The sequence below is a fragment of the Mobula birostris genome, chromosome 4 (genome assembly GCF_030028105.1).
Source record: "Mobula birostris isolate sMobBir1 chromosome 4, sMobBir1.hap1, whole genome shotgun sequence".
NCBI classification, from domain to species: domain Eukaryota; kingdom Metazoa; phylum Chordata; class Chondrichthyes; order Myliobatiformes; family Myliobatidae; genus Mobula; species Mobula birostris.
The window spans coordinates 18,877,629-18,898,602 of NC_092373.1; the positions used below are offsets into that span (position 1 = coordinate 18,877,629).

Here is a 20,974-nt window from a genome sequence, read left to right on the forward strand (position 1 = left end):
CAGGAAATGCAATCTAATTATCCAACTGTTCACTTCAAAACAAACCTTTCCACAATACTGTAATCTCATTCTTGTATACCTTTGTTGTACTTTCTGTTAGGTTTTCTCCACCCTCTCAAAGAATGATATATATATTTCAGCAGAGATGACTTAGTATTTCATTATTGGTTGGCACAGCTTCATGGATATATCTTTAAGTATAAAATCCAGTATTCAAAGAAGTTCAAAATGCAAAGTAAATTTTATTATCTAAATACATACATTTCACCACACACAACCCTGAGATTCATTTTCCTGTGGGCCTACTCAGCAGATTTACAGAAAGGTGACCATAGCAGGATCGATGAAAGATCAAGTAGAGGGCAGAAAACAACAAACTGTGCAAATGCAAATATAAATAAATAGCAATAAATAATGAAAACATGAAATAGCAAGATAAAGAGACCTTAAAATGAGATCTTGGTTGTGGGACAAGTGAATGTAGTTATCCTCTTTTGTTCAAGAACCTGATGATAGAAGGGTAGTAAATGTTCTTGAACTTGGTGGTGCGAGTCCTGAGGCTCTTGTACCTTCTACCTGGCAGCAGCGAGAAAAGAGCATGGCCTGAGTAGTGAGGATCTTTGATGATGGATGCTGCTTTCCTACGATAGCGTTTCATGTAAATGTGCTCAATGGGGTTGGGAGGGCTGTACTGTACCGTGATATACTGCCCCGAATTTTCTGTTCATAGGCATTGGTGTTTCCATACCAGACTGCGATGCAGCCAGTCAAAGCACTTCCCACTACACATCTATAGAAATTTGACAGAATTTTTGATGACATGCCAAATTTCCGCAGACTCCTAAGGAAGCAGAGGCGCTGTGTGTACAAACATATCAGTATATAGGAGGGAGAGTGAAAACCTGGCTGAATGGTATCTCAGCAACAACACCACAACCAAAGAGCTGATTATTGACTCCAGGAGGAGGAACCCAGTGGTTATAACCCAGGAGTTATTATTTCAGACGATCTGTCCTGGGTCCAGCACTTAAGTGTCATTACAAAGAAAACTACTGAATCTTCGCAAACTTCGAATGTCATCTAAAATGTTGACAAACTTCTATAGATGCACGGTGGAGAGTATAATGACTGGATGCATCATGGCTTGGTATGGATACACCAATGCCCTTAAAAGGAAAAGCCCATAAAAAGTAGTGGATACAGTCTAGTCCTTCACAGGTAAAGCCCTCCCCATCATTGAGCACATCTAGGAGTGCTGTGGACTCACTTTCAAGAACTCTACAACTCATGTTCTCAATACTATTTACTGTTCATTTATTTACCATTATTTTATTCCTCTTTTTATATTTGTATTTGCACAATTTGTTGTCCTTGTGGGTAGTTTTTCATTGATTTTATTGTTTCTTTGTATTTACAGTGAAAGGCTGCAAGAAAATGAATCTCAGGGTAATATACATACATATTTGATAAAAGTTTACTTAGAATATCTCCAGTTTTCTTTTCTTCTACCCTTTAAAACTGTACCACCTGTCTCTATCATCCTACCAAAACATATCAAATAGCAGATGCTTGAGATCCATCTGCCAAGTGTTTGCCTGCATATGTCCTCTTAAAATATATCAGTGCCTTCTCGATTACTTCACTTCTAAGTCTGGTGTGATCTGGAATTTGGAAATTGAGTCCTGTACCCCAAAGTCCCAGTCATTAACACATGTGAAAATGACAATGGCCCTGGCTTCTGAACAGTGAAAAACAGAAGTGTAAATATCTCGAATAACACACACAAAATGCTACAAGAATTCAGCAGGTCAGGCAGCACCTATGGAAAGCAATACAGAGTCGACATTTCAGGCCGAGATCCTTCGTCAACACTGTGTGCATTATTCCGAACTTCCAGCATCCGCAGAATCTCTTGCGTTGGTGTAAAGATCTCACTCTGTGGTATCAATATTGGCTGGTGCCGGGGCCTTGTGGTTTGACTCTTAGTAGGATTACCCATGCCAAACAGATCAAAGGGTAGAAGCCAGAACCGGTCCTCCAGTTTCAGGGGTTCATTCCAAGGCTAGCAACCCCGACCGGTCAAAGAGCAATTGTGACAGAAACAGCAATGAGGAATCCTTCTATACAGCCAGAAACGGAGGACCTTTATTACTGTCCTAAACGCCAGTGGCATAACAGGCTATAAGTAAGTAATGGTGCAGTTACAATTCAAAATATTATAACACCTACAACAGGAATTCTGCAGATGCTGGAAATTCAAGCAACACACATCAAAGTTGCTGGTGAACGCAGCAGGCCAGGCAGCATCTGTAGGAAGAGGTGCAGTCGACGTTTCAGGCCGAGACCCTTCGTCAAGACTAACTGAAGGAAGAGTGAGTAAGGGATTTGAAAGTTGGAGGGGGAGGGGGAGATCCAAAATGATAGGAGAAGACAGGAGGGGGAGGGATAGAGCCAAGAGCTGGACAGGTGATAGGCAAAAGGGGATACGAGAGGATCGCCTTGCTGAACATCTACGCTCTGTCCGCCAGAGAAAGCAGGATCTCCCTGTGGCCACACATTTTAATTCCACATCCCATTCCCATTCTGACATGTCTATCCACGGCCTCTTCTACTGTAAAGATGAAGCCACACTCAGATTGGAGGAACAACACCTTATATTCCGTCTGGGTAGCCTCCAACCTGATGGCATGAACATCGACTTCTCTAACTTCCGCTAAGGCCCCACCTCCCCCTCGTACCCCATCTGTTACTTATTTTTATGCACACATTCTTTCTCTCACTCTCCTTTTTCTCCCTCTGTCCCTCTGAATATACCTCTTGCCCATCCTCTGGGTCCCCCCCCCCCCCGTCTTTCTTCCCGGACCTTCTGTCCCATGATCCTCTTGTATCCCCTTTTGCCTATCACCTGTCCAGCTCTTGGTTCTATCCCTCCCCCTCCTGTCTTCTCCTATCATTTTGGATCTCCCCCTCCCCCTCCAACTTTCAAATCCCTTACTCACTCTTCCTTCAGTTAGTCCTGACGAAGGGTCTCGGCCTGAAACGTCGACTGCACCTCTTCCTACAGATGCTGCCTGGCCTGCTGCGTTCACCAGCAACTTTGATGTGTGTTGCATATTATAACACCTGGTCATTTCATTTAAATAACCTTATGCATTTTAGCAATTGGTTTCCAATTGAAAACCAGAAGATTGGTGTATTCAAAGATGCCACTTTTTACTAATAACAGCTAAAAATACCAAGTAATCTCCACCTCAGAGGCAGCACACACAAACTGCTGGATGAACTCTGCAGGTCAGGCAGCAGACATGGAGGGGAATAAGCACGTTTCAGGCCAAGAGGTCCTGATGAAGGGTCTCAGCCCGAAACGTTGACTATGTATTCCCTTCCATCGATGCTGCCTGGCTTGGTAAGTTCCTCCAGCATTTTTTGTGTGTTGCTCAAGATTCCCAGCATCTGCAGAATTATATTGTCAGATACAGTATATTAACAATTTGGATGGGAATTATGTGGCTTGAATCAGAACCAGATTTATTATCACTGCAATACTGTATGTCATGAAATTTGTTATTTAGTGGCAGAGTACGATGCAATACATAAAATACAGTGGATTCTGGTTAATTGGGGCATTAGATAATCAGTGAGGCGAGGGCAGCTTCATAGATTAACATTTACTGGAGAGAATGCTTCGGCTGATACTGAAATTGCCAAAAAGTTCCCAGCAGAACTGAAGAAAATAATTACAGAAGGTGGTTACTCGTATAAGCAAGTGTTTAACTGTGACAAAGCTGCAACTTATTGGAAAAAATTGCCGAGTAAGACATTTATTTCGAAAGAAGAAAAGCAGGCTAAGGGACACAAGGCATCGAAGGACAGGTTTACCCTAATGCCTATTATTAACTCCACTGGTGATGCTGTCCTTAAGCCTCTACTAGTGTACCATTCAGAAAATCCGAGAGCACTTAAAGGCGTTGGATAAGAAAACACTTCCCGCCACCCCAACTTCCAACAACTTAACCTAACACACCATCCCGATTCCTGTAAGTGAAACTACACTGTACATACATTATTTCTACTTTATATAGGTTGTGTATTTTTGTGTTATTTAGTATGATTTGTTACTTGGTACGATTTGGCAGCCTCATAGCTTAAAGGTTACTGGAGAGAGAGCTTCTGCCGACAGCGCCTGCACCAACAGTGCCTCCGCCGAGTGCTTCTGCCAAGAGCGCATGCGTGAGATTTTCGCTGCGCTAGACAGTGCTTCAATGATTGCAGAAAAGTATTTCTACTTTATATAGGTTGTGTATTTATCATATCATTCCTGCTTTTACTATATGTTACTGTTATTTTAGGTTTTATGTGTTACCTGGCATGATTTGGTAGGTTATTTTTTGGGTCTGGAAACGCTCAAAAAATTTTCCCATATAAATAAATGGTAATTGCTTCTTCACTTTACGACATTTCGGCTTACGAAGCGTTTCATAGGAACGCTCTACCTTCGGATGGCGGGGGAAGCCTGTATGTATTTAAATAAAATACAGAACAAAATAGGACACTACCAATACCACTGTTGGTTGTCCATCATATCTGACAATGACAGGAAACCTGTACAGGAGAGTTTTTAAAGTAGAAAAGCCGTTGCACAGGTGCAGTTCCACTCTCTCGGTCTGGGTCCAGTGGGACGAGTAGTCCTCACAACTGGGGTCTTCCCAGGTTAGAGGATGACCACTTCTGTGCCTTGTCATGCCCCCTGCTCCTCACGCAGCATTGCAGTGCCGCCTTCCTGACGGTTGAATCTCACTGAAGACCTCATCCACCTCGTCTGCCAGGCCTGACTTTGCATGTCCCTATCTCACTGGGGTATGAAACTTGCTGGCTACAGTCACCTGGTTTATCCCACCCATCGAAGCGGTGTACCAGTGTGTCACTGTGGTTGCATGCAAACAGCTACTTGGATCCACAGGAGAGAGCTGAGTGTCGGTGAGAACTAAAGTTAATATTCAAGATGATTGTCAATACCTTCAAATTCTTCGTGGTTCCTAACTTTTTGAAGTACTGAAATTGTGCCATTTTCACAGCTGGCCGGTTCTGGCATCTCCAAGCCTGAATGCATTATACCACCGTGAGCAAAAGAGTACTGAATTGTCTTAATACTCACTTCTCGGCAACTATCAGTAACAAGAATCACTGCTCTTTGAACACAAACACACCCAGCCGATGCTACTTAAAAACTGTTAGCTGTAAGCATAGTGCAGTGTCTAAAGGCCACACAAGTGCACGCAACTAATGCTAGTTAGAAGCTGTTCGGCAAGTCTTCTGCCCCAATTGAGTGGCAGTGTGTCCAAAATAAACAAATGGAATCTTGGCAATTTTCTTGATCAGCTTTTGTAAGTTTAGGAGTCGTCCCAAATAAGCAGGCACACTGATACTGATCAAACCACCCATGACTACCTTTAGATTCTACTTTCGCAACACTTTCATCACCATCGGCCAGTGCTTTCTGTTTCAGCTTATTAAAAAGACGACTGATTTCTCTTTAAGTATAAGATAACTTAAAGGAACACCATGCTTTGTACACCCATCAATCCACTCAAGCAATAGACTTTCCATTTTATCCATTACTAGATGCCGACTAAGAGAGACCACTTTGCTACGAGCAGAACCAACAGTAACATCGGCAGCTTTCAAGATTTTTTCTCTCTGCGTATAAATAGTACGAATGGTGGATGCAGGCAAGTTCAACGCGCAGACAATGTCCTTACTTTGTTCACCACGATCGAAACGCTTAATTATGTCTAGTCTTACACTAAGTGTAACACACTTACGAACTCTTTTAGGCTTTTCCAATACCTTCGAACTCATCTTGCTAATGGATGCACAAAATAAATTGAGATAAAGCACGTGTTTAAGCAATGGCAGCTAGAATGCAGTTCCCGGGGAGGAGCTTGGCTGCTTGGGGTGCATGCTGCTTTTTTTTCCGCACGCCGCCATTTTTCGCGCGCTGCTTTTTTCGTAACAGTGAAAACACCTTCTGTTAGTGAAAACAGGGTACTAATGTAGGTCTTTCGTAACAGTGAAGTTTCGTAAAGCGAATGTTCTAAAAGCGGGGGACACCTGTAATTTGTTACTCAGTTAAATGGAAGTTTGCCTCTTTTTAACTATTTCCATGAAACTTCAACTACAATATTTGTGACAGCCACTTGATTGGGCCAAAATGTACTGGTCCCGATGTTTCCCAATTAACCAGATCCACGGTATACAGCCTTTTATAGATTAAGATAAATAATTATATTATAAAACTATAAGATATAGGAGCAGAATTAGGACATTTGGCCCATTGGGCCTGCTCTGCCATTTCATCATGGCCGATTCAATTTTCCTCTCAGCACCAATCTCCTGCCTTCAATATACATAAAGACTTGGCCTCCACAGCTGCTTGTGGCAAAGAATTCCACAGATTCCCCACTCTCTGGCTAAAGAAGTTCCTCCTCAGTTCCGTTCTACAAGGACGCCTCTTTATTCTGAGGCTGTGTCCTCTGATCTTAAGACTCACCCGCCAAAGGAAACATGCTCTTCACATCCACTCTATCAAGTCCTTTCAACATTCAATAGGTTTCAATGAGATCACCTTTCATTCTTCTGAATACCAGTGAATATAGTCCCAGAGCCATCAAATGCTCTTCATATGACAAGCCATTCGATCCTGGAATCATTTTTGTGAACGTCCTTTGAATCCCCTCCAGTTTCAGCACATCTTTCTAAGATAAGGGGCCCAAAACTGCTCACAATTCTTCTGACACTTCTCTCCCCTTTCTCGATGTCTCGGTCTCCATCTCTGGAGACAGACTGTCCACTGACAACTTCTACAAGCCCACTGACTCCCATAACTACCTCAACTATACCTCTTCCCACCCCGCCACATGCAAAAATGCCACTCCCTATTCCCAGTTCCTCCGTCTCCGCCGCATCTGCTCCCAGGATGAGGCTTTCCGTTCCAGGACATTTCAAATGTCCTCTTTCTATAAGGATCGTGGTTTCCCTTCTACGGTGATCACCGATGCCCTCACCCGCATCTCCTCCATTTCCCGCACTTCGGCCCTCACCCCATCTTCCCGCCACCACAACAGGGACAGAGTTCCCCTTGTCTTCACCTACCACCCCACCAGCCTCCAGATCCAGCACATTATCCTCTGCAATTTCCGCCACCTTCAACATGACCCCACCACTAAGCACATCTTTCCCTCTCCACCCCTCTCCACTTTCCGCAGGGATCAATCCCTCCGCGACTCACCTATCCGCACGTCCATCCTCACGGATCTCCCACCCGGCACTCATCCCTGTAAGCGTAAGTGCTATACCTGTCCCTACACCTCCTCTCTTGCCACCATTCAGGGCCCCAAACAGTCCTTCCAGGTGAGGCAACACTTCACTTGTGAGTCTGTTGGGGTCATCTATTGCATCCAGTGCTCCCGGTGCGGCCTCCCCTACATCGGTGAAACCCGACGCAGATTGGGGGACCACTTCGTCGAGCAACTCCACTCCGTCCGCCACAACAGACAGGATCTCCCAGTAGCCACTCACTTCAACTCTGCTTCTCATTCCCATTCAGATATATCCATACATAGCCTGCTCTACTGCCATGATGAGGCTAAACTCAGGTTGGAGGAGCAACACCTCATATACCGTCTAGGTAGTCTCTAGCCCCTTGGTATGAACATAGAATTCTCCAACTTCCGGTAATTCCCTCCCCCTCCCTTCCTCTATCCCTATTGCACATCACCTCCCTCATAGTTCCGCCTCCTTCTACTACTGCGCATTGTTCTCCTGCCAATCACCTCCCTGCTTCCCCTCCCCCACCCCTTTGTCTTTCAAATTACTGTTTTTTTCAACTACCAGCATTCTTCAAACCCTCCCCAAAGTTCTTCCTTCAGTCCTGACGAAGGATTTCAGCCCAAAACGGTGCTGACTGACCTGCTGAGTTCCTCCAGCGCACTGTGAGTGTTCCTTTGACAACAGCATCTGCAGATTATTTTGTGCTCACAATACTCTAAGTGAGGCTTCACCAGTGCTTTATAAAGTCTCAGCATTACATCCTTGCCTTTATATTCTAGTTCTCTTGAAATGAATGCTAATATCACATTTGCCTTCCTCACCACACACTCAACCAGCAAATTAACTGTTAGGGAATCCTGCACAAGGACTCCCAAGTCCCTTTGCATCTCAGTTTTTTTTGTATTTCCTCTCCATTTAGAAAATAGTCAACCTTTTCATTTCCTCTACCGAAGTGCATAACCATACACTTCCCGACTTAGGTTAGAGAAACTGGAGCAGGATAAAACCTAGGTGACTCTATCCTGCCTGAACTGGTTAACTTTGGACCATACAGAAACAACTCCCATTTATATAGCACAACAATTAATAACACTTGGCTGTGACTTGCACTTACAGCACTGATTGCTCATCCTTTAGAACGAGCCACTTCCTTGAGCTGCTGTAATCTACGGAAAGTTACTAACAGAGAGTAGTTTGATACAGAGCTCAACAATTTTGACCCAGTGTTAACAAATCATTGTGAACAGCACCCACCCTGCAAAATGACTTTTCCAAAAATTCTCTTCTGGAAAGTACTGTGGGACAATCACTGTAAAAACTTCAGCCGTCTGAAAAGTTCTTCCCCTGCCCCCCCAAGGTAGTTAATCTGATCAACCATTCTAGTTAGACCCCCCCCCCCCCACCAATCGTCATTGCCCTGTCAACACTTTAAACTACTTTTATAATGCTGTTAGCACCGTAAATTCATGCTGGTATTTTTGTATAATGCATATCCATACTTTAACGCTGGACTTTATTTTTATATATAATTCTTGATAAATATTGAACGCTCTTACTAGAGTAGCTACTAAGTGTATGTTCGTGGTTTTCTGCTGTTTTAGCCCAACGACTTCAAGGTTCGACATGCTGTACATTCAGAGATGCTCTTCTGTACACCACTGTTATAACGCAAGGCTATTTCAGTTACTGTTGCCTTCCTGTCCAGTGTGGCTATTCTCCTCTGACCTCTCTCATTACCAAGGTATTTTTGTTCACAGAACTGCTGCTCACTGAGGAAGAATCATAGAACACTACAGCACAGAAACAGTCCATCTTGTCTGTTCTGAACTATTAATTTGCCTAGTCCCATTGACCATAGTCCTCAGAAAATAGCTCTCCATACCTCTACCATCTGTCTTTAATTTGAGAAGTTCTAATACACTCTTCAAAACTTTTGCCTGTCTACCCTTGATGTAACTTGTGGACGTCATGCACTGTCGACCATGACTTTTTCTTCCACTGATGTTCGAGCTTCTCTTCTCTCAGAAATTCCAGCTACCATTTCTTGATTGGTGATATCAGCTCTCTTCTTACTCCGGATTTTTGCAACACTTCTTCATTTATTACTTTGTCCTTCCACGATATTTTCTTCATTCTTCTCAAAAGCCACGTTTCTGCAGCTTCCAATCTTCCCTCATTTTGCTCTGATATTGTCCAACATCCACTTCCACATGTTAGTGTGGAACCATCCATATACCTCACCGAGATTTTCTGCAATGTTGAAATTGAATCCAAATCCACCACTTCTGCTGGCAGCTCGTCCCACACTCTCACCATTTTGTTTCTCACACCAATCTCTGTAAACTCTAGAGACTGGTGTGCATGAAAATCCCGGAGGTCAGCAGTTTCCCAGTTACTAAAACCACCCCGGCTGGCACCAATAACCATTCCATGGTTAAAGTCACTTAGATCACACTTCTTCCCCATTTTCATGTTTGATCTTGACCATGTCTGCATCCTTTATCCATCGAGTTGCCGCCACGATTGGCTATTTTTAGATATTTGCATTAACAAGCACAGGTGAATAGGTGCAGCTAATAAAAAGGCCACTGAATGTATTTCCCAGAAAGGAAAGAGAATGAAACAGGAGGAGTACTTGTAGATACTTTCCCTCCTGAGTGATCAGGACCTTTGTCTGGGGAGTTACTGCAACGTAACTTGCACAAACAGCAGCAGGCTGAAGAAGCTGGCAGAAATTTATACTTATGTGGATTAACTGGGTAGTTTTGCTTTCCCTTATAACGGTGCTGAGTTTCTGAATGCTTTTAGAACTGCACACAACCAGATCGGTCCACCACACTTCCGAGGGACCTTGCATGAGTGGAAAGGTTGCGACAGTCAGGACTACGAATGTAGTCTAGGAATGTAGTCAAAATTTCCAGACACTTATCCTTAATACAAAAGGTGAAAGAAAGCAGGCAACCAAAGAAACAGACGACTAAAAAAAAAACAATTTCATTGCATTATGAACATCACATGACCAGTGATGCAGGATTTACATGAGAAGGCCAAAAGAAGAGCCTAATTGGAAGGCCAATCTATCAGGGAAGACGGCAGAACAGCAATGGCTAGAGTTTCCAGAGGCAATTTGGAAGGTGCAGGAAAGCTACATCCCAAAGATGAGGAAGTACTTTAAAAAGATGAGGTAATCATGCTAACAAGGGAAGTCAAAAAAGCATAAAAAAAGAGAGTGCATAGAATATAGAAAAAAAAGTGTGAAGTTAGAGAATAGGGAAGCTTTTAAAACCCAACAGAAGGCAACTAAAAAGCTGTGATATCAAAGCTAGCTAATAATATCAAAAAGGTTTTTCAGACATAAAATGTAAAAAATACGAGAATGGATATTGAACCACTGCTAAATGACACTGGAAGGGTAGTAATGGGGGGACAAAGAAATGGTGGATGAACTTTATAAATATTTTGCATTAGTGTTCACTGTCTACACTGTCTAAGACCTAGTAGTATGCTGGACGTTCAAGAGTGTCGGGGTAGAAGTGAGTTTAGCTGCCATTACTAAGGAGAATGTGCTTAGGAAGCTGAAAAGTCTGAAGGTCGATAAGTCACTTGGACGAGATGGGCTACACTCCAGGGTTCTTAAAGACATAGCTGAAGAGATTGTTGAGGCATTAGTAATGATCTTAAAAGAATCACTGGTTTCTGGAATCATTCCAGAGGACTAGAAAATTGCAAATTTCACTCCACTCTTTAAGAAGTGAGTAAGGCAGAAGAATGGAAATTATTTGTCTGTTAGTCTGACTTCATTGGTTAAGAAGATGTTGGAGTACATTATTAAGGATGCGGTTTCGGGGTACTCGCAGGCACATGATAAAGTAGATCAAAGTCAGTATGGTTTTCTTAAAGGGAAGTCTTGCCTGATAAATCTGTTGGAAATGTTTGATGAAATAATGAGAATCAGTGGATGTTGCTGGTTTGGATTTTCAGAAGCCCTTTGACAGGATGCCGCACATGAGGCCACTTTAACAAGAGTGCATGGTATTACAGAAAAGATACTAGCATAGGTAGAAGATTGGTTGACCGGCTGCAGGCAACGAGTTGCACTAAAGAGGGCCTATTCTGGTTGGCTGCCAGACTAGTGGTATTCTGGAGGGATAGGTATTGGGACCACTTCTTTTCACATCATATGTCAACGATTTGGATGACAGAATTGATGTCTTTGCGGCCAAGTCTGGAGATAATTCAAAGATAGGTGGAGGAGCAGCTAGTGTTGAGGGAGCAGGGAGTCTATCAAATGGGCAAAGAAGTGGCAGAGGGAATATAGAATAGGGAATGCACTTTGGTTGAAGGAATAAAGGCACAGATGATTTTCTAAATGGGGAGAAAATTCAAAAATCAGAGATGCAAAGGGACTTGGGAGTCCTTGTGCAGGATTCCCTAAAGGCTAACTTGCAGGTTAAGTCAGGGGTAAGGAAGGCAAATGCAATTTTAGCATTCAATTTGAGAAGGATGTGATGCAGAGACCTTATAAAGCATTGGTCAGAACACATTTGGAATATAGTGAGCAGTTTTCAGTTCCATATCTAAGAAAGGATGTACCTGCACTGGATAGGGTCCAGAGCAGGTTGACAAGAATGCTCCCAATCATGGAAGAGCTTAAGAGCAGTGGGCACAGCTTCAGAGTAGAAGGACAACCCTTTAGAACAGAGATGAGGAAGATCTTTTTTTAGCCAGCGATTGGCAAATCTGTGGAATTCATTGCCACAGACAGCTTTGGAATAGCAGCAGAAATACAGAGGAGCAGATTGGGAGGCAGATTTTGGAAAGGTGCAAAAATAACAGGGTTGTTATCATGGGTGACTTTAACTTCCCTAATATTGATTGGCACCTGATTAGTTCAAAGGGTTTAGATGGGGCATAGTTTGTTAAGTGTGTCCAGGACGGATTTCTGTCACAGTATGTGGACAGGCCAACTAGGAGGAATGCCGTACTAGATCTAGTACTTGGTAATGAACTGGGTCAGGTCACAGATCTCTCAGTGGGTGAGCATCTGGGGGACAGTGAGCACCACTCCCTGGCCTTTAGCATTATCATGGAAAAGGATAGAATCAGAGAGGACAGGAAAATTTTTAATTGGGGAAAGGCAAATTATGAGGCTATAAGGCTAGAACTTGCGGGTGTGAATTGGGACGATATTTTTGCAGGGAAATGTACTATGGACATGTGGTCGATGTTTAGAGATCTCTTGCAGGATGTTAGGGATAAATTTGTCCCGGTGAGGAAGATAAAGAATGGTAGGGTGAAGGAACCATGGGTGACAAGTGAGGTGGAAAATCTAGTCAGGTGGAAGAAGGCAGTATACATGAGGTTTAGGAAGCAAGGATCAGATGGGTCTATTGAAGAATATAAGGAAGCAAGAAAGGAGCTTAAGAAGGGGCTGGGAAGAGCAAGAAGGGGGCATGAGAAGGCCTTGGTGAGTAGGGTAAAGGAGAACCCCAAGGCATTCTTCAATTATATGAAGAAAAAAAGGATGACAGGAGTGAAGGTAGGACCGATTAGAGATAAAGGTGGGAAGATGTGCCTGGAGGCTGTGGAAGTCAGCGAGGTCCTCAATGAATACTTCTCTTCGGTATCCACCAATGAGAGGGAGCTTGATGATGGTGAGGACAATATGAGTGAGGTTGATGTTCTGGAGCATGTTGATATTAAGGGAGAGGAGGTGTTGGAGTTGTTAAAATACATTAGGACGGATAAGTCCCCGCGACCTGATGGAATATTCCCCAGGCTGCTCCACGAGGTGAGGAAAGAGATTGCTGAGCCTCTAGCTAGGATCTTTATGTCCTCGTTGTCCACGGGAATGGTACCGGGGGATTGGAGGGAGGTGAATGTTGTCCCCTTGTTCAAAAAAGGAGGTAGAGGTAGTCCGGGTAATTATAGACCAGTGAGCCTTACGTCCATGGTGGGAAAGCTGTTGGAAAAGATTCTTAGAGATAGGATCTATGGGCATTTAGAGAATCATGGTCTGATCAGGGACAGTCAGCATGGCTTTGTGAAGGGCAGATCATGTCTAACAAGCCTGATAGAGTTCTTTGAGGAGGTGACCAGGCATATAGATGAGGGTAGTGCAGTGGATGTGATCTATATGGATTTTAGTAAGGTACTTGACAAGGTTCCACACGGTAGGCTTATTCAGAAAGTCAGAAGGCATGGGATCCAGGGAAGTTTGGCCAGGTGGATTCAGAATTGGCTTGCTTGCAGAAGGCAGAGGGTCATGGTGGAGGGAGTACATTCAGATTGGAGGATTGTGACTAGTGGTGTCCCATAAGGATCTGTTCTGGGACCTCTACTTTTCATGATTTTTATTAACGACCTGGATGTGGGGGTAGAAGGGTGGGTTGGCAAGTTTGCAGACGACACAAAGGTTGGTGGTGTTGTAGATAGTGTAGAGGATTGTCAAAAATTGCAGAGAGACATTGATAGGATGCAGAAGTGGGCTGAGAAGTGGCAGATGGCGTTCAACCCGGAGAAGTGTGAGGTGGTACACTTTGGAAGGACAAACTCCAAGGCAGAGTACAAAGTAAATGGCAGGATACTTGGTAGTGTGGAGGAGCAGAGGGATCTGGGGGTACATGTCCATAGATCCCTGAAAGTTGCCTCACAGGTGGATAGGGTAGTTAAGAAAGCTTATGGGGTGTTAGCTTTCATAAGTCAAGGGATAGAGTTTAAGAGTCACGATGTAATGATGCAGCTCTATAAAACTCTGGTTAGGCCACACTTGGAGTACTGTGTCCAGTTCTGGTCAGCTCACTATAGGAAGGATGTGGAAGCATTGGAAAAGGTACAGAGGAGATTTATCAGGATGCTGCCTGGTTTAGAGAGTATGCATTATGATCAGAGATTAAGGGAGCTAGGACTTTACTCTTTGGAGAGAAGGAGGATGAGAGGAGACATGATAGAGGTATACAAGATAATAAGAGGAATAGATAAGAGTGGATAGCCAGCGCCTCTTCCCCAGGGCAGCACTGCTCAATACAAGAGGACATAGCTTTAAGGGAAGGGGTGGGAAGTTCAAGGAGGATATTAGAGGAAGGTTTTTTACTCAGAGAGTGGTTGGTGCGTGGAATGCACTGCCTGAGTCAGTGGTGGAGGCAGATACAGTAGTGAAGTTTAAGAGACTACTAGACAGGTATATGGAGGAATTTAAGGTGGGGGCTTATATGGGAGGCAGGTTTTGAGTGTCGGCACACATTGTGGGCCGAAGGGCCTGTACTGTGCTGTACTATTCTATGTTCTATGCACATGATTCTCTGCCTCACCTGGAAGGGCTGTTTAGGTCCCTAAATGATGGTGAGGGACAAGGTGTAACTCCTTCAGTTACAGGGGAAAGTGGGTGGGAAGGGCGGAGCAGACGAGGGAGTCATGGAATCCTCACTAGGTTTGACCCACCCTGCACATGGACTGTTTGTCCCACTCCATTCAGAGAGGAGGCTATGTAGCATCCACACCAGGACCATCTGACTCAAAACAGTTACTTTCCCCAAGCAATAAGACTGATCAACATCTTCACCCACTAACCCACCCAACACACCACTTTCTCATTTCCTGTCAGTCACCTTATCTACTGACACTCGTGTGCCTAGCATCACTTTATGGACGTACAATCAGTGTATACAAATTATAAAAACACAAAATGCTAGAGGAACTCAGTAGGTCAGGCAGCATCTATGGAAAAGAGTAGACAGTTGATGCTTCCGGCATTTCAGAGTCCAGAAGAAGGTCCTCAGTCTGAAATGTTGACTGTTTACTCTTTTCCATAGATGCTGCCTGACTCGCTGAGTTCCTCTAGCATTTTGTGTGTGTTGCTTTGAATTTCCAGCATCCACAGAACTTCTTGTGTCTGGAAGTTATTTTTTTTTTTTTGGTTTTTTAATAATTGTGTTCTTTATCTTATTGTGTTTTTTGTGCTGCATCAGATCCTGAGTAACAATTATTTTGTTCTCTATAACACTTGTATACTGGAAATGACATTGAACAATTTTGAATCCTTGACAGAAAAGCTTCTTCAATCCTGCTCCTATTTTAATGTTTCAAAACACTTCAGTATTTATCAGCAGGGAGGATTTTCGGAAATAAATTTCCACTGGAATAAGATAATCCAAGTGCCTTTCAATAAAAATCAGCAGAGCTAATTAATAGTCAACCATGATTGCAGAAGGACCTATAATGTCCATTTTTCCCTAGTAGATTGCAATTTGACTCCATGCTTGTTCTTGCCTGCAGTATGAACTTGTAGTTTTAAGGTTACCTTCTACATGAACTGAGAATGCTTCCTCTTAGAACTGATCACTCCCAATTACAATAGGTTGCTTTCTGTTTAGTTGGTTTTTTTTTTTTAAAAGGTACAGAACTTTTATTATCATTCTGTCTGCAAAACATCACTACCATGAAAACTGGGGGAAAAATCAGTTAAAACCCAAGCCATCCAAAGAATATTATATGTATTCTCTGTCCCTTGAATCCTTCTTGAGCAGCATGTTTATTATGTTTTGAGCTTGACAATCATTCAACAACATGTTCTTAGTCCTCACCTCCAAGAAGTAGAGGCAAGGATTCTCTCAGACCTGTCTGATCAGAATCTGAATTAATATTACCGATATGTGTCATGAAATCTGCTGTTTTGCAGCAGCAATACATAAAATACTATAAATTACAATAAGAAATATATATAATTGTGCAAAAAGAGAGCAAATATATTGAGGTAGTATTCAGAAAGCTGATGGCAGAGGGAAAAAGCTGTTTCCAAAATGTTGTGTGTGAGACTTCAGGCTCATGTACCGCCTCACTGGTGGTAGTAATGAGAGCATGTCCTGAGTGACAAGTATCCTTAATGATGGATGCTACCTCCTTGAGGCATCATCTTTTGAAGATATTCTCGATGAAGAGGATGCTCGTGCCCATAATGGAGCTGGCTAAGTTTTCAACTTTCTTCAGATGTTTCCAGTCCTGTGCAGTGGCCCCTCCATACCAGACAGTGATGCAACAAGTTCGAATGCTCTCCGTAGAAATTTGCTGGAGTCTTTGGTGACATATCCAGTCTCCTTACGCTCCCAGTGAAATGTAGACGCTGGCGTGCCTTCTTCGTAATTGTTCCACAGTTCAATCAACAGGAATCTGCACCATCCAATACAGTTTCATTCCCTCCCTCCAAGTTACTGTTCACCCCGCACTCCCATCCGCATCCCACCCCTCTCAACAGTCCTCTTCGCATCCCACCCAACCCCACAGTACCCTACACTGCTCTCTCCAAAACACAGACCCTCTTCACCCCCTCCAAGTCCTCTCACCCTTTCTCCCATCCCCATCTCACCGCTCCCAATGTGTTTACCAGTTACTGTAAATACGTGCCCCGTTCTCTCATACCGGCGCGCACATACACGAACCCCCATTGCCCGGACCCCGACACCCACCCACAAACTGCTAAGTTGTGAGAGCACAGACCTGCTAAAAGCGGCGTGGACAGCGCCATCTTCCCCGGAAGTGACGACACTCTTTCCGCCCAACCCCACCAAGTCAGAGGTCACGTCACGGCCGAGCAACACGTAGCTCGAGAGGGGTTCTTTGCGGTCCACATCCGCCTGTCCAGTCACAAGCCGTGCTAAGGTTGGAGGCTGACAAAACGCCAGCGGGGCTATACCTAGGTTATAATAACTTGTTAATAACGGTGAGAATGTTGAAATTAAAATTTGAGATTTCTTTACTTTAGGAGATCATTGAATGCGTGTTAGAGGTGCGATTAGCTGAGGGAACTATGTTACGTGGGTGGAGGGTGCGATAGACTTCCGGCGTAGCGCCGCTTTTCAACGGGTTGGACGTTCGGTGGTGGCCGGTTCGGAGCAGCAGGTGAGGGAGGGACGGGTGGTCAGTCATTCGGTTCGGAGCAGCAGGTGAGGGATGAGCTGGCAGGCCGGTCGGTCTCTGGGGCAGCTGACGAGAGAGGGCGGACCGGTGGGTCTGTCTGTGGTAACAGGCGACGGATGGGCCGGTGGGTCTGTCCGGGGCAGCAGGCGAGGGACGGGCCGGTGGGTCTGTCTGGGGCAGCAGGCGAGGGACAGACGGGCCGGTGGGTCTGACTAGGGCAACAGGCGACGGACGGGCCGGTGGTCTGTCTGGGGCAGCAGGCGAGGGACAGGCCGGTGGGTCTAACTGGATGGGGTAACAGGCGACGGACGGGCCGGTGGGTCTGTCTGGGAGAAGCAGGTGAGGGACAGACGGGCCGGTGGGTCTGTCTGGGGCAACAGGCGACGGACGGGCCGGTGGGTCTGTCCGGGGCAGCAGGTGACGGACGGACTGGTGGGTCTGTCTGGGAGAAGCAGGTGAGGGACAGACGGGCCGGTGGGTCTGTCTGTGGCAGTAGGCGAGGGGTGGACGGGCTGGTGGGTCTGACTGGGACAGCAGGCGACGGACGGACGGGCTGGTGGGTCTGTCTGGGAGAAGCAGGCGAGGGACGGACGGGCCGGTGGGTCTGACTGGGGCAGTAGGCGAGGGGTGGACGGGCTGGTGGGTCTGTCTGGGAGAAGCAGGCGAGGGACGGACGGGCCGGTGGGTCTGTCTGGGGCAGTAGGCGAGGGGTGGACGGGCTGGTGGGTCTGTCTGGGAGAAGCAGGCGAGGGACGGACGGGCCGGTGGGTCTGACTGGGGCAGTAGGCGACGGACGGACGGGCTGGTGGGTCTGTCTGGGAGAAGCAGGCGAGGGACGGACGGGCCGGTGGGTCTGACTGGGGCAGTAGGCGAGGGGTGGACGGGCTGGTGGGTCTGTCTGGGGCGGCAGGCGAGGGACGGGCTGCGGACAGCTCCGGCGCTGCTCCGCTCAGGATCTCACGGCCCGAGTCGTGGCCTTTACTGAGTAAACGGCCGTTCCGCCCCACCGTGAAAGTCGGCTGGCGGCTGTTGTCAGAGGCTCTGATCGAGTTGGGGGGGGGGGTGGAGAAGGTGAGACGTGGCCTTGAGCGGCGTGTGTTCTGATATCTGGGATGTGTTGTGGGCTTTCGGGACCGGGGCAACACGGGTTGAGGGGGGTAGAAGCTGTGGGAGATTGTGAACGGGTTGGGGACTACTAACTGGCAAGGGTGTAACTGAACGGTAAACTCTGGTATCTGCTAGGTGTAAGGGGGGTAAGGTGCTGGAAAGGGCGGAGGATTGCTAGTTAGTCAGAGAGGCTGGGGTTGTGCTGGGATTTGAGCCGCATTAGAACGAATCATTTTGCAATAAAATCTTGTAAGTGAGCATCTTTAAAGTGATTGTAACACTTCAAATTGGGTGTGTTGATCTGATTTGTATGCTAAGTAAGATGCGTTTACTTATTTACTACCAATGTTATTAATAAGATCGGCCGGCATTTGGAGATGAGTTAAGTAATTGTTTTGTATTGTAAGTTTTATTTGTTAAGGTTTCTCTGGGGTGGCAGCGAAGAAATGGGACGGCAAGGTTAGTTGTTTATTGAGAGAGTGGCAAATGGGCTGTTGCACCACCCAGCAACCCCCGGTTTAACCGTAGCCTGAAGGAAACCCACCCGGTCACTGGGAGAACGTACAAACTCCTTACAGACAGTGGCGGGTATCGGATCTGGGGCACCTGCACTGTGAAGTGTTGTGCTAGCCACTACGATACCGTGCAGAGAGGTGTTGTACGTGGGTTGCAATGATCAATATGCCAATGTTTTTCTTGAGGTGTACTTTATAGGGTTGTGAAAGTAAGAGGTTTTTGTTTGATGACATTGTTTACTCAGTTATTTCAGAGGTTATGCAGGGAGATTGAAGCTGAATGATTTTGGAGGGAGGTGTTTATGCAAGATCTGCAGCATATAAATTAGAAGCATTTGTGATTATGTAGTCTTTTCTGTCCTTTAAAAATCTTTGTTTCAGGCTGATTGATGTTGTAATGGTGGTAAATCAGGTCCTGCAGAGAGTGAAATTGCATATTACGATTGGCTGATTAAAATATTTTTCCAGGCCACTTGAATGCTTTGCTTAACACTTTAGAGCCAGAGCTGACACCAGTTGGCTGGATGGTATTGTTGCTAATATGATATGTTTATATGTATACTGGGACTTCAACATTTCTTCCTTTGAACAAGAAAGCAGTCAGCTACTGACAAGTTAAGGTGATTAGAATGCTTTGTCTACTTGTGAGTTTAAATTTGCTTTCCATATGGAGTAGTGCTTATGCTGAATATTGGAATGCGACAGCTGTAATCAGGTTGTGTAATATTTCAGAGCAGGAGGGTCAAATGTGTCCGCATTATCTGCAATTGCCACACTCGTGGTTTTGAAGAACAAAATTGTGCTTCACTGTGAGAGGGAGCATATTCTTAGTATTTTTAAAGGAAGGTAAGCATTTATAGTTGAATTACATCTGGCCGTGGCAAAAACTTGGTGGTAGTTGTTGGTGAGGGAAGAGCTAGAGAACAAGCCCCTCATTTTCCCCCACCCAAAAAAGACTGAGATGTCACTGTGCCACCTGGAGCTACACAGATGAAAATCCACTTCATTACTCTATTGTTCTATTCTGGGAAATGTAATTTTCATTTCTTTAACATCCAAATTAAACTAACGCTGTGTGCTGCTATTCAAATAATGCTTATCACATTCAGCTATAAAGGCTAATTTTCCTTGAACTCTCTCCTCTTCCACCTCCCCCCACCCCCAACATGCATGTCACTCTGGATTTCTACATCTCATGTTCAGGATGATTTTCCGTGTATTTAAAGAGTAAAACTGTTAACTGAAAACAGTTTTAGCAGTCTAAGCTACCTTGAAGTAAACATCAGAAGCTGTCCTTTGAATGATGCATCATCCAACCCTTAAAATATAGTTTAAGAATATGTTGTGCATCAGATAATTGAAACAGTATTGTGACCCCCTTGTAATAATACTCAAACGATAAATGAAGTAGACTTTCGTTTCATCTACCTAGTGTAAGTGTCATGGGCTCTCCTTCCTTTTTGTATGATTGGTTCCCAACTCTCTCAATGAATTTGTTGCTGGCCTCCTCTTGTTCTCCCAGCTGCAGACTGGCCCTTGATATAAATCAGCTTCTATAACTACTGTGACCAGTTCAGGTAACCATGCCATAGAAAGGATGTGAATATTCCATTGAAATGTTTTTGGGGATAAAGGTTTTCAATTAAAGAATTTGGTAAAAAGCTGAGGTTTGCCAAGAGCAAATTCGTCTTGTGGAATAATTTGGTCGTGGTGTGAAATATGATCATCTTAAATAGATAAAATGGAAGTTATTCCCATTCACAGACTCTTTGAAGAGCAAAAGATGGAGGATGTGAAGAAGAAAACTCTTCATGCAAGAGGAGTTGGGACTTACTGCATGCAAGAATAATAGAAATGTCCATCAAGTTGGACCAGACAATTTGCAGATCATTTGACCATGAGCTGGCTCATGTATTTGCTGACATATCATGGAGCCCATAGAGCACTACAGCCCATCTAGTCCATGCTGACCTAATGTGCCTAGTCCCATCTTTCTGCACCCAGACCATATCCCTCATGCACCTATCCAAACTTCTCTTAAATGTTGCAATTGAAGCTGCATCTACTGCTTCTGAGGGCTCATTCCACACTCTGAAAATGTTTCCCCTCAG

The 20,974-nt window shown here is 44.8% G+C and overlaps 1 protein-coding gene across 2 annotated transcripts in view; it reads right to left on the reverse strand.

The window, feature by feature from the left end:
• The window catches only part of eif2a (eukaryotic translation initiation factor 2A), a 60,879-nt gene extending 44,001 nt beyond the window's left edge, over positions 1 to 16,878 (reverse strand). For both annotated transcript variants that reach the window (XM_072254980.1, XM_072254979.1), the window contains exon 1: positions 16,822 to 16,878. In XM_072254980.1, the coding sequence (XP_072111081.1) occupies positions 16,822 to 16,849 (28 nt within the window). In that variant the 5' untranslated portion in view covers positions 16,850 to 16,878. The remainder of the gene's footprint in view (positions 1 to 16,821) is intronic.
• Between the last annotated feature and the right edge of the window lie 4,096 nt (positions 16,879 to 20,974).